This window comes from Urocampus carinirostris, chromosome 6, assembly GCF_059441175.1.
Source record: "Urocampus carinirostris isolate Australia breed hairy pipefish chromosome 6, RoL_Ucar_1.0, whole genome shotgun sequence".
Classification (NCBI taxonomy): domain Eukaryota; kingdom Metazoa; phylum Chordata; class Actinopteri; order Syngnathiformes; family Syngnathidae; genus Urocampus; species Urocampus carinirostris.
This window is the reverse complement of record NC_142354.1, coordinates 46,471,658-46,489,957: the sequence shown is the minus strand read 5'-3', so window position 1 is coordinate 46,489,957 and position 18,300 is coordinate 46,471,658. Positions and strand designations below refer to the sequence as shown.

The 18,300-nt window shown below is 37.8% G+C and overlaps 1 protein-coding gene across 1 annotated transcript; it reads left to right on the top strand.

The window, feature by feature from the left end:
- LOC148364907 (uncharacterized) lies at positions 1–6,670 on the top strand. The gene is made up of 3 exons (XM_088339120.1): positions 1–115; positions 1,868–2,723; positions 6,625–6,670. Exons 1-3 carry the CDS (start codon positions 1–3, stop codon positions 6,668–6,670), a joined length of 1,017 nt encoding a protein of 338 aa, XP_088195246.1.
- Positions 6,671–18,300: the final 11,630 nt, after the last annotated feature.

The window sequence follows — 18,300 nt, the reverse complement described above, 5'->3', positions numbered from 1 at the left end:
ATGGAAAAATACCCGGACGACAAACGCCCAGACACAGAACTAATACAACTCCTAGAAATTAACCTCACTAGGAACGACTTTGAATTCAACAAGGAATTCTACTTACAGATCAGTGGTACAGCCATGGGCAAAAAATTTGCACCTGCCTATGCTAACATCTACATGGCACATTGGGAGGAGACAGCTTTTGAAAAATGCGACAAACTACCCACCAATTATTTTAGGTACTTAGATGACATTTGGGGAACGTGGACACATAGCAAAGAGGAATTTCAACAATGGATAGAAATCCTCAACACACACCATAGTACAATTACGGTCAAACACTCCACAAATGACCACCAGATAGATTTTCTAGACACAACTACTTATAAGGGACCCTCATTCACCCAAACACAAACTTTAGACACAAAGGTCTTCTTTAAAGACACAGACACACATGCACTCTTACACAAAAACAGCCTTCATCCAAAGCACACCTACAGAGGCTTAATAAAATCACAGTTGCTCAGGTACCACAGAATCTGCTCGCAACGTACGGACTTTGAAAAGGCCACCCAAACCCTGTTCAAGGCACTGGGACCGAGAGGATACTCTAGATCGTTCCTCAGGCAAGTCCGTAAAACATTTTTAACCACAGGGCAACGGGACACACAAAAAATTATCCCTCTAATAAGTACGTACTCAGAATTTAGCCAAAATGCTAATAGAAAAATTAGACAAAATGTAAACCAGACACTACAGAACACAGACATAATCCAAGATTACAAAATCATCTCAGCCTTTAAAAGAAACAAAAACCTAAAAGACTACCTAGTAAAAAGTAAATTACCAGAAATCAACATAACACAAACGCAGGGCCCCACATTCTACAAAAAGGCCACCACAGTTAGGAACACCGTCACCAACACAAACTACCTAATTAAACAAACAATCACACCTACTACGGAAAACTGTATATATGTCATAAAGTGTAAACACTGTGACATTAAATATGTAGGGGAGACGGGGAATTCTATCAGATGTAGATTAGCACAACACATTTACAACATTAGGAATATTAGACAAAATAATACACATCTTGTCGCCCACTTCATTCAACATGGACTACAGGCTTTAGAAATATGGGGCCTGCAAACAAATAGCAATTGGAATCAAAAGGAAAGACGCAGGGCAGAAAGACACTGGATAGAAAGACTTAACACTCTTTTCCCAGATGGACTAAACGAACGCAGGTGAGAAACGCTCCAGCTTCCATGATGGCCAGTGCAGAGACTTGGTTTCCCAAGGACCTCCCAAAAATTTTCGGGGGGACCTTGAGAAATCAAGATTGCTTCCTAACCTAACCCTAACCCTAACCCTAACCCTAACCCTAACCCTAACCCTAACCCTAACCCTAACCCTAACCCTAACCCTAACCCTAACCCTAACCCTAACCCTAACCCTAACCCTAACCCTAACCCTAACCCTAACCCTAACCCTAACCCTAACCCTAACCCTCACAGAGACAAAGATAACCTTAGCAGAGGAGAATGTGAAGCCCTCTTTCAATTAGCTAACAACAAACAGATAGTTATTAAACCAGCGGACAAGGGTAGTGCAATAGTTATCCTAGACAGAACACAATATATATATGAAGCACACAGACAATTAAACAATACGTCACATTATAAGAAATTAACAAAACCAATATATCCAGAAACAGCCCAGAAAATAGAAGATATCCTACAAACACTTCTAGAAAATGAATATATAACTAAAAAACAAAAACGCTACCTAATAGGGGAAGAGGAAGCCAGACCCCGTAGATTTTACCTGCTACCTAAAATACACAAATCACCACTAACGTGGACTATTCCGTATGAAGTGCCGACAGGAAGACCTATCGTCTCAGACTGTGGCAGCGAATCCTACAGGATCGCGGAGTACATAGACCACTTTCTCACTCCACTATCCACAAAACATAATAGCTACATTAAAGATACATATGATTTCGTAAACAAAATAAAACAGATTAAAATAACGCAGGAAACAATCTTATTTACCATAGACATAGATAGCCTCTACACAAACATAAACACGGTCGCAGGGTTAACAGCAGTAAAGCGCTGGATGGAAAAATACCCGGACGACAAACGCCCAGACACAGTACTAATACAACTCCTAGAAATTAACCTCACTAGGAACGACTTTGAATTCAACAAGGAATTCTACTTACAGATCAGTGGCACAGCCATGGGTAAAAAGTTTGCACCTGCCTATGCTGACATTTACATGGCGCATTGGGAGGAAACAGCTTTTGAAAAATGCGACAAACTACCCACCAATTATTTTAGGTACTTAGATGACATTTGGGGAACGTGGACACATAGCAAAGAAGAATTTCAAAAATTCATAGAAATGCTCAACACACACCATAGTACAATTACGGTCAAACACTCCACAAATGACCACCAGATAGATTTTCTAGACACAACTACTTATAAGGGACCCTCATTCACTCAAACACAAACTTTAGACACAAAGGTCTTCTTTAAAGACACAGACACACATGCACTCTTACACAAAAACAGCCTTCATCCAAAGCACACCTACAGAGGCTTAATAAAATCACAGTTGCTCAGATTCCACAGAATCTGCTCGCAACGTACGGACTTTGAAAAGGCCACCCAAACCCTTTTCAAGGCACTGCGACCAAGAGGATACTCTAGATCGTTCCTCAGGCAAGTCCGTAAAACATTTTTAGCCACAGGGCAACGGGACACACAGAAAATTATCCCCCTAATAAGTACCTACTCAGAATTTAGCCAAAATGCTAATAGAAAAATTAGACAAAATATAAACCAGACACTACAGAACACAGACATAATCCAAGATTACAAAATCATCTCAGCCTTTAAAAGAAACAAAAACCTAAAAGACTACTTAGTAAAAAGTAAATTACCAGAAATCAACATAACACAAACGCAGGGCCCCACATTCTACAAACAAGCCACCACAGTTAGGAACACCGTCACCAACACAAACTACCTAATTAAACAAACAATCACACCTACTACGGAAAACTGTATATATGTCATAAAGTGTAAACACTGTGACATTAAATATATAGGAGAGACAGGAAATTCTATCAGATGTAGATTAGCGCAACACATTTACAACATTAGGAATATTAGACAAAATAATACACATCTTGTCGCCCACTTCATTCAACATGGACTACAGGCTTTAGAAATATGGGGCCTGCAAACAAATAGCAATTGGAATCAAAGGGAAAGACGCAGGGCAGAAAGACACTGGATAGAAAGACTTAACACTCTTTTCCCAGATGGACTAAACGAACGCAGGTGAGAAACGCTCCAGCTTCCCAAGGACCTTCCAAAAAAAATTTTTTGGGGGGACCTTGAGAAAGTAAGATTGCTTCCTAACCCTAACCCTAACCCTAACCCTAACCCCCTGAATGGCCAGTGCTAATAAGACTTGGTTTCCCAAGAACCCCAAAAAAAAATTTTTGAGGGACCTTGGGAAAGTAAGATTGCCTCAAAAACCTAACCCTAACCCCCTAACCCCCTAACCCAGAAAAAGGCTGGATAGGAAAAAAAACACTCTCTTCCCAGATGGACTAAACGAACGCAGGTAAGACAAGAAACGCTCCAATTTCCTGAATGACCAGTGCTAATAAGACTTGGTTTCCCAAGAACCCCAAAAAAAATTTTTGAGGGACCTTGGGAAAGTAAGATTGCCTCAAAAACCTAACCCTAACCCTAACCCTAAAGCGACAGCCTAGACGTAGATGCATTATTTCAAGTCACCACAAGAGGGAGTAAAGCGACAGCCTAGAAGTGGATGCATTATTACAAGAGGGAGCTAAAGTGACAGCCTAGAAGTGGATGCATTATTTCAAGTCACCACAAGAGGGAGCTGAAGCGACAGCCTAAAAATGGATGCATTATTACAAGTGACCACAAGAGGGAGCTAAAGCGACAGCCTAGACGTAGATGCATTATTTCAAGTCACCACAAGAGGGAGCTAAAGCGACAGCCTAGAAGTGGATGCTTTATTACAAGTAACCACAAGAGGGAGCTAAAGCGACAGCCTAGACGTGGATGCATTATTTCAAGTGACCACAAGAGGGAACTCAAGCGACAGCCTAGAAGTGGATGCATTATTTCAAGTCACCACAAGAGGGAGCTGAAGCGACAGCCTAAAAATGGATGCAATATTACAAGTGACCACAAGAGGGAGCTCAAGCAAAAGCCTAGACGTAGATGCAGTATTTCAAATGACCACAAGAGGGAGCTAAAGCGACAGCCTAGAAGTGGATGCATTATTACAAGTGACCACAAGAGGGAGCTAAAGCAAAAGCCTAGACGTGGATGCATAATTTCAAATCACCACAAGAGGGAGCTAAAGCGACAGCCTAGAAGTGGATGCATTATTTTAAGTCACCACAAGAGGGAGCTAAAGCGACAGCCTAGACATAGATGCATTATTTCAAGTCACCACAAGAGGGAGCTCAAACGACAGCCTAGAAGTGGATGCATTATTTCAAGTCACCACAAGAGGGAGCTAAAGCGACAGCCTAGACGTGGATGCCATATTTCAAGTGACCACAAGAGGGAGCTAAAGCGACACCAATCACAAATACAGAATAACCCTAACCCTTAAACCCTAAACCCTCTAACCCTAACCCCTAAACCTAACCCCCAACCCAAATCCCTAAACCATAACCCTAAACCTATCCCCCCAACCACAACCAAAAACCTTAACCCTAACAACGGAGACATATCCAGTACAAAAAAACCACATTACACTTACCAAGAATGACCACCAGGGCGCGCCATATCATCATTTTCGCGGTACTTAGAGTGCGCTTGTGTTCTTTCTACTTTTATGCATACTATTTTAAGTTTGCCTGCAATTTGTGCATCTAATCCGTCATTGAGACTTTGATGTCGATACAACTTACAAAGAAGACTTTGCTTTACCCCGAATAGACACTTCCGTTCAACAAATGAGACGTGGATGCATTGAAAGGCCCGACACTTGACTCAAGTGACCACAAGAGGGAGCTAAAGCAACACCAATCGCAAATACAGAATAGCGGCTCAGCAATACGCTAGATCAGGGTGGGGGAAACACCACTGACAAAAATTACACTAGAGTAATACAAGAGACTACTACAGAAACACTACCAAAAATAGCACTAAAGTTATACTGAAACACAAAAAAACTACTACAGAATGATTACAATGGAAATACTACAAAAATACTATTAGAGAAATATTAAATAAATAAAACAATTATACTTTTTTGTATAAAAAAAAACAACCGAAATACTGCACAAAAAAATATAAAACAGAAAAATTACTAATACATACTTGTCAACCTGTACGTTTTTGCCATACAAAGTATGTTTATTATGCATTTCAAGACATGTACGACGTACAAGAAAATCTGTACAGAAAATTTGTCAATTATGGGTATACACCGACTATCACCAAACGGCATATCAAATCAAGTCAGGTCGCCGCAGTAGCCTCTATCCTCCGTATCGTTTTTTTTTTGTTGCAAACGAAGCGAGCGGTTTGATGCTACTGTGCGCATGCGTCTGCCGCCTGGAGATTTCCCATCATGCGCCATTTTGAAACAATACTGCGTACGGTTATTTTGTATTTGGTGCGGTAAAATACGACAGTTTGTACAGGCATAGAGCCGTGGAGGTTGACAGGTATGCTGCTATATGACAATAGAAACGTTACAAAAATACAACTACAATAATACTACAAAAACGCCACCGTTACAACAAAAATTCTACCTAAGAAATTCGAACCATGAAAACACCACATTAACCTTCAAACATTCTCCAAGTATTTCAAGCGCTAGTACGAACCATCATTCAAAAAAAAAAAAATTTTCAATGCCGTCCACCTTAGACAATTCACGAGCACGTGTTGTGCAATCCACAGTCAGGAGGAAAGAAAGAATCCAATTCCTACCTAGAGTAGCGCCACCTTGTTGTGGAAGTGATCAGGCGATGTCCCTCGTTGGCTCCAAGGAGTCCGGGTCGAGGGAGGTAGGTTTAGGTCTCTCTTGAGTTGTTCTGAAATAATTGTCATCAAAAGTTTGGGGTATTCTTTCATAAAGCGTGCAATGCAGTATTAAAAAAAGCATTACTTTATTACTTCTGCAGTAGTCCTTTTGTAATATTTCTGTGTAGTGCAGTACTGTAGTTTTATTTTGTAATATTTAGTCGTGTTTTACACGAGTATTATAACACTATTTCCTTTTGTAGCATTGTTGTAGGACTTCTGTTGTAATATTTATGTACAAGTCTTTTTGTATCATTTCTGTTGTCATATGTTGTAGTATTTTCCATCGTAGACCTGTTATAGTACATCTGTAGTAATACTGTAGTTGTTTTGGTATTGATGTTGTCGTATTTTTATTTTATATCTGCAGTTGTGTTTTTATAGTATTACTGTACTTTTATTTCACAGCACTTTGTAGTGTTTTTACAGTAGTATTAAAAGACTATTTCCTCAGTATAATTATTGTACTGTATATGCAGTATTTTTGGAGTTGAATGTGTTGTAATATTCATTTGTGTTCGTCTTGCCGTAGGTCGCCCACCCTCGATACGGGTGCCCAGCACCCCTTAAAGCTCTAAAACTCAAATCGGCCCTGCTTCTATGAGCAACAATGACTTACATGTCGCCCCAAGCCACTTACAAGAGGAACCTGAAATGGCGGCCAACTGTTGCGCCAAGCCACTGGGATTAACGTCGAAACTGGACAATGTGCAATAAAATAAAATAAAAACAACGACGATACAAAACAGAGGCGACAAATATTAAAAGTAAATCTCACATGAGTTGAATGTTATCCTTTAGTTTCTACGAGCAACGTTATCGGACTGCAGGACCTGAAATGGCGGCAACGTGTCGCCCCAAGATAATTGTTCAATTGATCACATTTACAAAGAAAATAAACGACGACAATACAAAAATTTCATCTTTTTTTATGGGGTTTGAACAAATTTATTGACACTAATAACAGCAAACAAACAATGTGAGGTCTTAACAACCCTTCTCGACAATCTTAACAGCAATCAAGCATATTCACAATTTCGTTATGTAACATCTACAGAGACGACGAACATTAAAAGTAAATCTCACATGTGTTTGAAATGTTATCCGCCGTTTCTCCGAGCAACAACATTTCATTTCATTTCATTACATCGTTTGTTCAAGTGCGTCACACTCGAAAGGGGAAAGAGTTTCCAAACAAACTCACCAAAAGTCGTCTTGTTGAGAATTTTTGTGGTCTTCAGGAATCGCCAAATGGAAAAAAATTCAAGTTGCATTTTTTTGGGTGACCTACAATGGCGACTGACGAAATGCGCCACTCGGACGCTCGTGTTTGAATACGAGTGGGCGTGACAAATGAAGACGCGCGCCGAGCGAAGCGTCACGTGACCGGAAATACGAATCCTCGTTTCCGGCCGAGCTGGTCTAACTGACCTAATATATCATTTTGTCTTAATTCTGATCATAAAAAAGGATTGTGTAAATACTACAGAAATACTACTACAGTAACACTATGATTGAAAAAAAAAAAACAATTACAGAATATTTACGACAGAAATACAAAAAAAACTACAGTAATATTTAAAAATACTTAAGAAATACAACAATACTAGTATGGAAATACTTCAAAAATGCTTCTACAGAAATACAAAAACACTACATTCATACTATAATACCAAGGTACTGCTACATATATATTAAAACAAAAAGACTACCAAAACATACTTCTACAGAAGTATTACGACAGAAATACTACAGAAATACAATTACAGTAATACAAGACTAACAAAATTCTACAGCTATACTACAAAGATTCTTTTATGAGAATACTACAAAAATATGATTGCAGAAATACTATAAAATATCACCGATGTAATACTCTAAAATACAACTCTTCAGAATAGTCAAGAATTTTAACAAAAATGTCCTCTTGGCTAGAAAATAATGAGTTGTTACAACATCCTAACATTCATGACAGCATATTCCTATTGTCATTTGATTTTATAGCCCCAGAGACACATCGGTAATTACATGACACCCCTGCAGAAATTGTTCCCCCCTATTCGATACGCTTTTTGATCATTTTGAATTGTGTTCACCGTATACGTGACACCTAGAAATATTTTTCTTTGTCATGGAAAAGGAGACTCCAAAAAGTACTAAGTACCGGTGCCGAGGCCAAGCCAGGCGAGCGGAAAGCGTGCAGTGGAAAAGAGACACCCTGTCTTCACAAGAGCAATTAGCATGCATGCTGGTTGCCAAACAAGCCGTTTCAAAAACCTTTTTGATTTTCATGATTTGGGGCAGTCGTTTGGAACCCGCTCACTCTCCGAATGAAAGAAAAACATCAAAAGGGTCTTGTCTGTTTGCAACAGGTGCCCCTCGTGTCCTTCTTGTACGAAACGGCTTTACCGGCCGGCTCGCCGCCAGTCGAGAGCTGATTCCCTTCTAGATGATCTTTTTTTTTTTTTCTTTTTACATTTTTGGCTTTTCTTATTTTGCTTTCGAATATGACTAAAACGGAATCTTTTCCGCATTCGCAGTGTTGCAGAAATGAGTTCTTTGCTGTCCCATTCCGATGCTGAGATTATTATTCAAGACCTACTCCCGATCTCCCCAAGTCTAGCATGAAGAGCCTGCAGCGGGGCTTTTAACTAAGATAAGAAAGTTTAATCACATGACCCCAATTTTGGCTAAACAGCATTGGCTCCCTGTATATTTATTATACGAATTTAAAGTTCTGTTGGTATTTTACAAAATGATGCATGGACCTGCCCCCTCATATATTTCAGATTGAATCCACCCCTAGGTTCCTGCCTTTGCTCAGAAAATGCCGGTCCGCTAATGATCCCAAGAGCCGAGAACAAATCTGAGATTCCATCTGCAACCTCAGTGGAACAGTTGAAATCTAGGCTTAAAACACACTTCTATTCTATAGCTTTCGAAGGACCGATATTTGGTCTCGATGATGTCTGTTTACGCCCTTGGATCATTCCTTTTTGCCCGGTCGTCCTGGAAGGGGGATTCGCTTATGTGCGGCCCATTCTCAAGGTTTCTTCATTTCCTCAAACAGTACAAAGGTGGAGTTTTTCCTTGCCCTCGTGTAGATATAGATCAGGGGATAGCATAATAATAGTCGGTGCTATGTACAGCCATTTGGGACTTCTTGTGATTAAGGGCCAAAAAAAAGAAACTGACTTGTGCAGTCAAATGGCTGACAATCCCATTTCAACTGGGTGGGCTATGACAAAAACAACTTTTTGTGAGCAGGGGTTGGGAAGGTATGGCTCGCGAACCAGATGTGGCTCTTTTCACAAGTACATTTAGCTAGGTTCACTTTTTGAACACATTTAGGCCAGGAGTGTGAATCCTTGTTTCTACCAATAGTCACTAACCCTTTGTGTTTTTTCACCATTTTCAACATACTAACCCCTTTGTGTTTTTTCGACGCTTTCGACATATTAACCCATTGTGTTTTTTCGAAATTTTCGACATACTAACCCCTTTGGGTTTTTTCGACATTTTCGACATACTAACCCCTTTGTGTTTTTTCGACATTTTCGACATACTAACCCATTTGTAATTTTTCGACATTTTCGACATACTAACCCCTTTGTGTTTTTTCTACATTTTCGACATACTAACTCCTTTGTGTTTTTTAGACATTTTCGACATACTAACCCCTTTGTGTTTTTTCTACATTTTCGACACACTAACCCCTTTGTTTTTTTCGACATTTTCGACATACTAACCCCTTTGTGTTTTTCTGACATTTTCGACATACTAACCCCTTTGTGTTTTTTCACCATTTTCAACATACTAACCCCTTTGTGTTTTTTCGCCATTTTCAACATACTAACCCCTTTGTGTTTTTTCAACGCTTTCGACATACTAAGCCCTTTGTGTTTTATCTCCGTTTTCGACATACTAACCCCTTTGTGTTTTTTCAACATTTTCGACATACTAACCCCTTTGTGTTTTTTCTACATTTTCGACGTACTAACTCCTTTGTGTTTTTTAGACATTTTCGACATACTAACCCCTTTGTGTTTTTTCTACATTTTCGACACACTAACCCCTTTGTTTTTTTCGACATTTTCGACATACTAACCCCTTTGTGTTTTTCTGACATTTTCGACATACTAACCCCTTTGTGTTTTTTCGCCATTTTCAACATACTAACCCCTTTGTGTTTTTTCGCCATTTTCAACATAATAACCCCTTTGTGTTTTTTCAACGCTTTCGACATACTAAGCCCTTTGTGTTTTTCGACATTTTCGACATACTAACCCCTTTGTGTTTTTTCGCCATTTTCAACATACTAACCCCTTTGTGTTTTTTCGCCATTTTCAACATAGTAACCCCTTTGTGTTTTTTTAACGCTTTCGACATACTAACCCCTTTGTGTTTTTTCTACATTTTCGACATACTAACTCCTTTGTGTTTTTTAGACATTTTCGACATACTAAGCCTTTTGTGTTTTTTCTACATTTTCGACATACTAACTCCTTTGTGTTTTTAGACATTTTCGACATACTAACCCCTTTGTGTTTTTTCTACATTTTCGACACACTAACCCCTTTGTTTTTTTCGACATTTTCGACATACTAACCCCTTTGTGTTTTTCTGACATTTTCGACATACTAACCCCTTTGTGTTTTTTCGCCATTTTCAACATACTAACCCCTTTGTGTTTTTTCGCCATTTTCAACATACTAACCCCTTTGTGTTTTTTCAACGCTTTCGACATACTAACCCCTTTGTGTTTTTTCAACGCTTTCGACATATTAACCCCTTTGTGTTTTTTCTACATTTTCGACATACTAACTCCTTTGTGTTTTTTAGACATTTTCGACATACTAAGCCCTTTGTGTTTTTTCTACATTTTCGACATACTAACTCCTTTGTGTTTTTTAGACATTTTCGACATACTAAGCCCTTTGTGTTTTTTCTACATTTTCGACATACTAACTCCTTTGTGTTTTTTAGACATTTTCGACATACTAACCCCTTTGTGTTTTTTCTACATTTTCGACACACTAACCCCTTTGTTTTTTTCGACATTTTCGACATACTAACCCCTTTGTGTTTTTCTGACATTTTCGACATACTAACCCCTTTGTGTTTTTTCGCCATTTTCAACATACTAACCCCTTTGTGTTTTTTCGCCATTTTCAACATACTAACCCCTTTGTGTTTTTTCAACGCTTTCGACATACTAACCCCTTTGTGTTTTTTCGACATTTCGACATACTAACCCCTTTGTTTTTTTCGACATTTTCGACATACTAACCCCTTTGTGTTTTTCTGACATTTTCGACATACTAACCCCTTTGTGTTTTTTCGCCATTTTCAACATACTAACCCCTTTGTGTTTTTTCGCCATTTTCAACATACTAACCCCTTTGTGTTTTTTCAACGCTTTCGACATACTAACCCCTTTGTGTTTTTTCGACATTTCGACATACTAACCCCTTTGTGTTTTTTCGACGCTTTCGACATATTAACCCCTTTGTGTTTTTTCGACATTTTCGACATACTAACCCCTTTGTGTTTTTTCGACGCTTTCGAGATACTAACCCCGTTGTGTTTTTTCGACATTTTCGACATACTAACCGCTTTGTGTTTTTTCAACATTTTCGACATACTAACCCCTTTGTGTTTTTTCGACATTTTCGACATACTAACCCCTTTGTGTTTTTTCGACGCTTTCGACATACTAACCCCTTTGTATTTTTTCGACATTTCGACATACTAACCCCTTTGTGTTTTTTCGCCATTTTCAACATACTAACCCCTTTGTGTTTTTTCAACGCTTTCGACATACTAACCCCTTTGTGTTTTTTCGACATTTCGACATACTAACCCCTTTGTGTTTTTTCGACGCTTTCGACATATTAACCCCTTTGTGTTTTTTCGACATTTTCGACATACTAACCCCTTTGTGTTTTTTCGACGCTTTCGACATATTAACCCCTTTGTGTTTTTTCGCCATTTTCAACATACTAACCCCTTTGTGTTTTTTCAACGCTTTCGACATACTAACCCCTTTGTGTTTTTTCGACTTTTCGACATACTAACCCCTTTGTGTTTTTTCACCATTTTCAACATACTAACCCCTTTGTGTTTTTTCGACGCTTTCGACATATTAACCCATTGTGTTTTTTCGAAATTTTCGACATACTAACCCCTTTGGGTTTTTTCGACATTTTCGACATACTAACCCCTTTGTGTTTTTTCGACATTTTCGACATACTAACCCATTTGTAATTTTTCGACATTTTCGACATACTAACCCCTTTGTGTTTTTTCTACATTTTCGACATACTAACTCCTTTGTGTTTTTTAGACATTTTCGACATACTAACCCCTTTGTGTTTTTTCTACATTTTCGACACACTAACCCCTTTGTTTTTTTCGACATTTTCGACATACTAACCCCTTTGTGTTTTTCTGACATTTTCGACATACTAACCCCTTTGTGTTTTTTCACCATTTTCAACATACTAACCCCTTTGTGTTTTTTAACCATTTTCAACATACTAACCCCTTTGTGTTTTTTCAACGCTTTCGACATACTAAGCCCTTTGTGTTTTATCTCCGTTTTCGACATACTAACCCCTTTGTGTTTTTTCAACATTTTCGACATACTAACCCCTTTGTGTTTTTTCTACATTTTCGACACACTAACCCCTTTGTGTTTTTCTGACATTTTCGACATACTAACCCCTTTGTGTTTTTTCACCATTTTCAACATACTAACCCCTTTGTGTTTTTTCGCCATTTTCAACATACTAACCCCTTTGTGTTTTTTCAACGCTTTCGACATACTAAGCCCTTTGTGTTTTATCTCCGTTTTCGACATACTAACCCCTTTGTGTTTTTTCAACATTTTCGACATACTAACCCCTTTGTGTTTTTTCTACATTTTCGACGTACTAACTCCTTTGTGTTTTTTAGACATTTTCGACATACTAACCCCTTTGTGTTTTTTCTACATTTTCGACACACTAACCCCTTTGTTTTTTTCGACATTTTCGACATACTAACCCCTTTGTGTTTTTCTGACATTTTCGACATACTAACCCCTTTGTGTTTTTTCGCCATTTTCAACATACTAACCCCTTTGTGTTTTTTCGCCATTTTCAACATAATAACCCCTTTGTGTTTTTTCAACGCTTTCGACATACTAAGCCCTTTGTGTTTTTCGACATTTTCGACATACTAACCCCTTTGTGTTTTTTCGCCATTTTCAACATACTAACCCCTTTGTGTTTTTTCGCCATTTTCAACATAGTAACCCCTTTGTGTTTTTTTAACGCTTTCGACATACTAACCCCTTTGTGTTTTTTCTACATTTTCGACATACTAACTCCTTTGTGTTTTTTAGACATTTTCGACATACTAAGCCTTTTGTGTTTTTTCTACATTTTCGACATACTAACTCCTTTGTGTTTTTAGACATTTTCGACATACTAACCCCTTTGTGTTTTTTCTACATTTTCGACACACTAACCCCTTTGTTTTTTTCGACATTTTCGACATACTAACCCCTTTGTGTTTTTCTGACATTTTCGACATACTAACCCCTTTGTGTTTTTTTGCCATTTTCAACATACTAACCCCTTTGTGTTTTTTCGCCATTTTCAACATACTAACCCCTTTGTGTTTTTTCAACGCTTTCGACATACTAACCCCTTTGTGTTTTTTCAACGCTTTCGACATACTAACCCCTTTGTGTTTTTTCTACATTTTCGACATACTAACTCCTTTGTGTTTTTTAGACATTTTCGACATACTAAGCCCTTTGTGTTTTTTCTACATTTTCGACATACTAACTCCTTTGTGTTTTTTAGACATTTTCGACATACTAAGCCCTTTGTGTTTTTTCTACATTTTCGACATACTAACTCCTTTGTGTTTTTTAGACATTTTCGACATACTAACCCCTTTGTGTTTTTTCTACATTTTCGACACACTAACCCCTTTGTTTTTTTCGACATTTTCGACATACTAACCCCTTTGTGTTTTTCTGACATTTTCGACATACTAACCCCTTTGTGTTTTTTCGCCATTTTCAACATACTAACCCCTTTGTGTTTTTTCGCCATTTTCAACATACTAACCCCTTTGTGTTTTTTCAACGCTTTCGACATACTAACCCCTTTGTGTTTTTTCGACATTTCGACATACTAACCCCTTTGTTTTTTTCGACATTTTCGACATACTAACCCCTTTGTGTTTTTCTGACATTTTCGACATACTAACCCCTTTGTGTTTTTTCGCCATTTTCAACATACTAACCCCTTTGTGTTTTTTCGCCATTTTCAACATACTAACCCCTTTGTGTTTTTTCAACGCTTTCGACATACTAACCCCTTTGTGTTTTTTCGACATTTCGACATACTAACCCCTTTGTGTTTTTTCGACGCTTTCGACATATTAACCCCTTTGTGTTTTTTCGACATTTTCGACATACTAACCCCTTTGTGTTTTTTCGACGCTTTCGAGATACTAACCCCGTTGTGTTTTTTCGACATTTTCGACATACTAACCGCTTTGTGTTTTTTCAACATTTTCGACATACTAACCCCTTTGTGTTTTTTCGACATTTTCGACATACTAACCCCTTTGTGTTTTTTCGACGCTTTCGACATACTAACCCCTTTGTATTTTTTCGACATTTCGACATACTAACCCCTTTGTGTTTTTTCGCCATTTTCAACATACTAACCCCTTTGTGTTTTTTCAACGCTTTCGACATACTAACCCCTTTGTGTTTTTTCGACATTTCGACATACTAACCCCTTTGTGTTTTTTCGACGCTTTCGACATATTAACCCCTTTGTGTTTTTTCGACATTTTCGACATACTAACCCCTTTGTGTTTTTTCGACGCTTTCGACATATTAACCCCTTTGTGTTTTTTCGCCATTTTCAACATACTAACCCCTTTGTGTTTTTTCAACGCTTTCGACATACTAACCCCTTTGTGTTTTTTCGACTTTTCGACATACTAACCCCTTTGTGTTTTTTCACCATTTTCAACATACTAACCCCTTTGTGTTTTTTCGACGCTTTCGACATATTAACCCATTGTGTTTTTTCGAAATTTTCGACATACTAACCCCTTTGGGTTTTTTCGACATTTTCGACATACTAACCCCTTTGTGTTTTTTCGACATTTTCGACATACTAACCCATTTGTAATTTTTCGACATTTTCGACATACTAACCCCTTTGTGTTTTTTCTACATTTTCGACATACTAACTCCTTTGTGTTTTTTAGACATTTTCGACATACTAACCCCTTTGTGTTTTTTCTACATTTTCGACACACTAACCCCTTTGTTTTTTTCGACATTTTCGACATACTAACCCCTTTGTGTTTTTCTGACATTTTCGACATACTAACCCCTTTGTGTTTTTTCACCATTTTCAACATACTAACCCCTTTGTGTTTTTTAACCATTTTCAACATACTAACCCCTTTGTGTTTTTTCAACGCTTTCGACATACTAAGCCCTTTGTGTTTTATCTCCGTTTTCGACATACTAACCCCTTTGTGTTTTTTCAACATTTTCGACATACTAACCCCTTTGTGTTTTTTCTACATTTTCGACACACTAACCCCTTTGTGTTTTTCTGACATTTTCGACATACTAACCCCTTTGTGTTTTTTCACCATTTTCAACATACTAACCCCTTTGTGTTTTTTCGCCATTTTCAACATACTAACCCCTTTGTGTTTTTTCAACGCTTTCGACATACTAAGCCCTTTGTGTTTTATCTCCGTTTTCGACATACTAACCCCTTTGTGTTTTTTCAACATTTTCGACATACTAACCCCTTTGTGTTTTTTCTACATTTTCGACGTACTAACTCCTTTGTGTTTTTTAGACATTTTCGACATACTAACCCCTTTGTGTTTTTTCTACATTTTCGACACACTAACCCCTTTGTTTTTTTCGACATTTTCGACATACTAACCCCTTTGTGTTTTTCTGACATTTTCGACATACTAACCCCTTTGTGTTTTTTCGCCATTTTCAACATACTAACCCCTTTGTGTTTTTTCGCCATTTTCAACATAATAACCCCTTTGTGTTTTTTCAACGCTTTCGACATACTAAGCCCTTTGTGTTTTTCGACATTTTCGACATACTAACCCCTTTGTGTTTTTTCGCCATTTTCAACATACTAACCCCTTTGTGTTTTTTCGCCATTTTCAACATAGTAACCCCTTTGTGTTTTTTTAACGCTTTCGACATACTAACCCCTTTGTGTTTTTTCTACATTTTCGACATACTAACTCCTTTGTGTTTTTTAGACATTTTCGACATACTAAGCCTTTTGTGTTTTTTCTACATTTTTGACATACTAACTCCTTTGTGTTTTTAGACATTTTCGACATACTAACCCCTTTGTGTTTTTTCTACATTTTCGACACACTAACCCCTTTGTTTTTTTCGACATTTTCGACATACTAACCCCTTTGTGTTTTTCTGACATTTTCGACATACTAACCCCTTTGTGTTTTTTCGCCATTTTCAACATACTAACCCCTTTGTGTTTTTTCGCCATTTTCAACATACTAACCCCTTTGTGTTTTTTCAACGCTTTCGACATACTAACCCCTTTGTGTTTTTTCAACGCTTTCGACATACTAACCCCTTTGTGTTTTTTCTACATTTTCGACATACTAACTCCTTTGTGTTTTTTAGACATTTTCGACATACTAAGCCCTTTGTGTTTTTTCTACATTTTCGACATACTAACTCCTTTGTGTTTTTTAGACATTTTCGACATACTAAGCCCTTTGTGTTTTTTCTACATTTTCGACATACTAACTCCTTTGTGTTTTTTAGACATTTTCGACATACTAACCCCTTTGTGTTTTTTCTACATTTTCGACACACTAACCCCTTTGTTTTTTTCGACATTTTCGACATACTAACCCCTTTGTGTTTTTCTGACATTTTCGACATACTAACCCCTTTGTGTTTTTTCGCCATTTTCAACATACTAACCCCTTTGTGTTTTTTCGCCATTTTCAACATACTAACCCCTTTGTGTTTTTTCAACGCTTTCGACATACTAACCCCTTTGTGTTTTTTCGACATTTCGACATACTAACCCCTTTGTTTTTTTCGACATTTTCGACATACTAACCCCTTTGTGTTTTTCTGACATTTTCGACATACTAACCCCTTTGTGTTTTTTCGCCATTTTCAACATACTAACCCCTTTGTGTTTTTTCGCCATTTTCAACATACTAACCCCTTTGTGTTTTTTCAACGCTTTCGACATACTAACCCCTTTGTGTTTTTTCGACATTTCGACATACTAACCCCTTTGTGTTTTTTCGACGCTTTCGACATATTAACCCCTTTGTGTTTTTTCGACATTTTCGACATACTAACCCCTTTGTGTTTTTTCGACGCTTTCGAGATACTAACCCCGTTGTGTTTTTTCGACATTTTCGACATACTAACCGCTTTGTGTTTTTTCAACATTTTCGACATACTAACCCCTTTGTGTTTTTTCGACATTTTCGACATACTAACCCCTTTGTGTTTTTTCGACGCTTTCGACATACTAACCCCTTTGTATTTTTTCGACATTTCGACATACTAACCCCTTTGTGTTTTTTCGCCATTTTCAACATACTAACCCCTTTGTGTTTTTTCAACGCTTTCGACATACTAACCCCTTTGTGTTTTTTCGACATTTCGACATACTAACCCCTTTGTGTTTTTTCGACGCTTTCGACATATTAACCCCTTTGTGTTTTTTCGACATTTTCGACATACTAACCCCTTTGTGTTTTTTCGACGCTTTCGACATATTAACCCCTTTGTGTTTTTTCGCCATTTTCAACATACTAACCCCTTTGTGTTTTTTCAACGCTTTCGACATACTAACCCCTTTGTGTTTTTTCGACTTTTCGACATACTAACCCCTTTGTGTTTTTTCACCATTTTCAACATACTAACCCCTTTGTGTTTTTTCGACGCTTTCGACATATTAACCCATTGTGTTTTTTCGAAATTTTCGACATACTAACCCCTTTGGGTTTTTTCGACATTTTCGACATACTAACCCCTTTGTGTTTTTTCGACATTTTCGACATACTAACCCATTTGTAATTTTTCGACATTTTCGACATACTAACCCCTTTGTGTTTTTTCTACATTTTCGACATACTAACT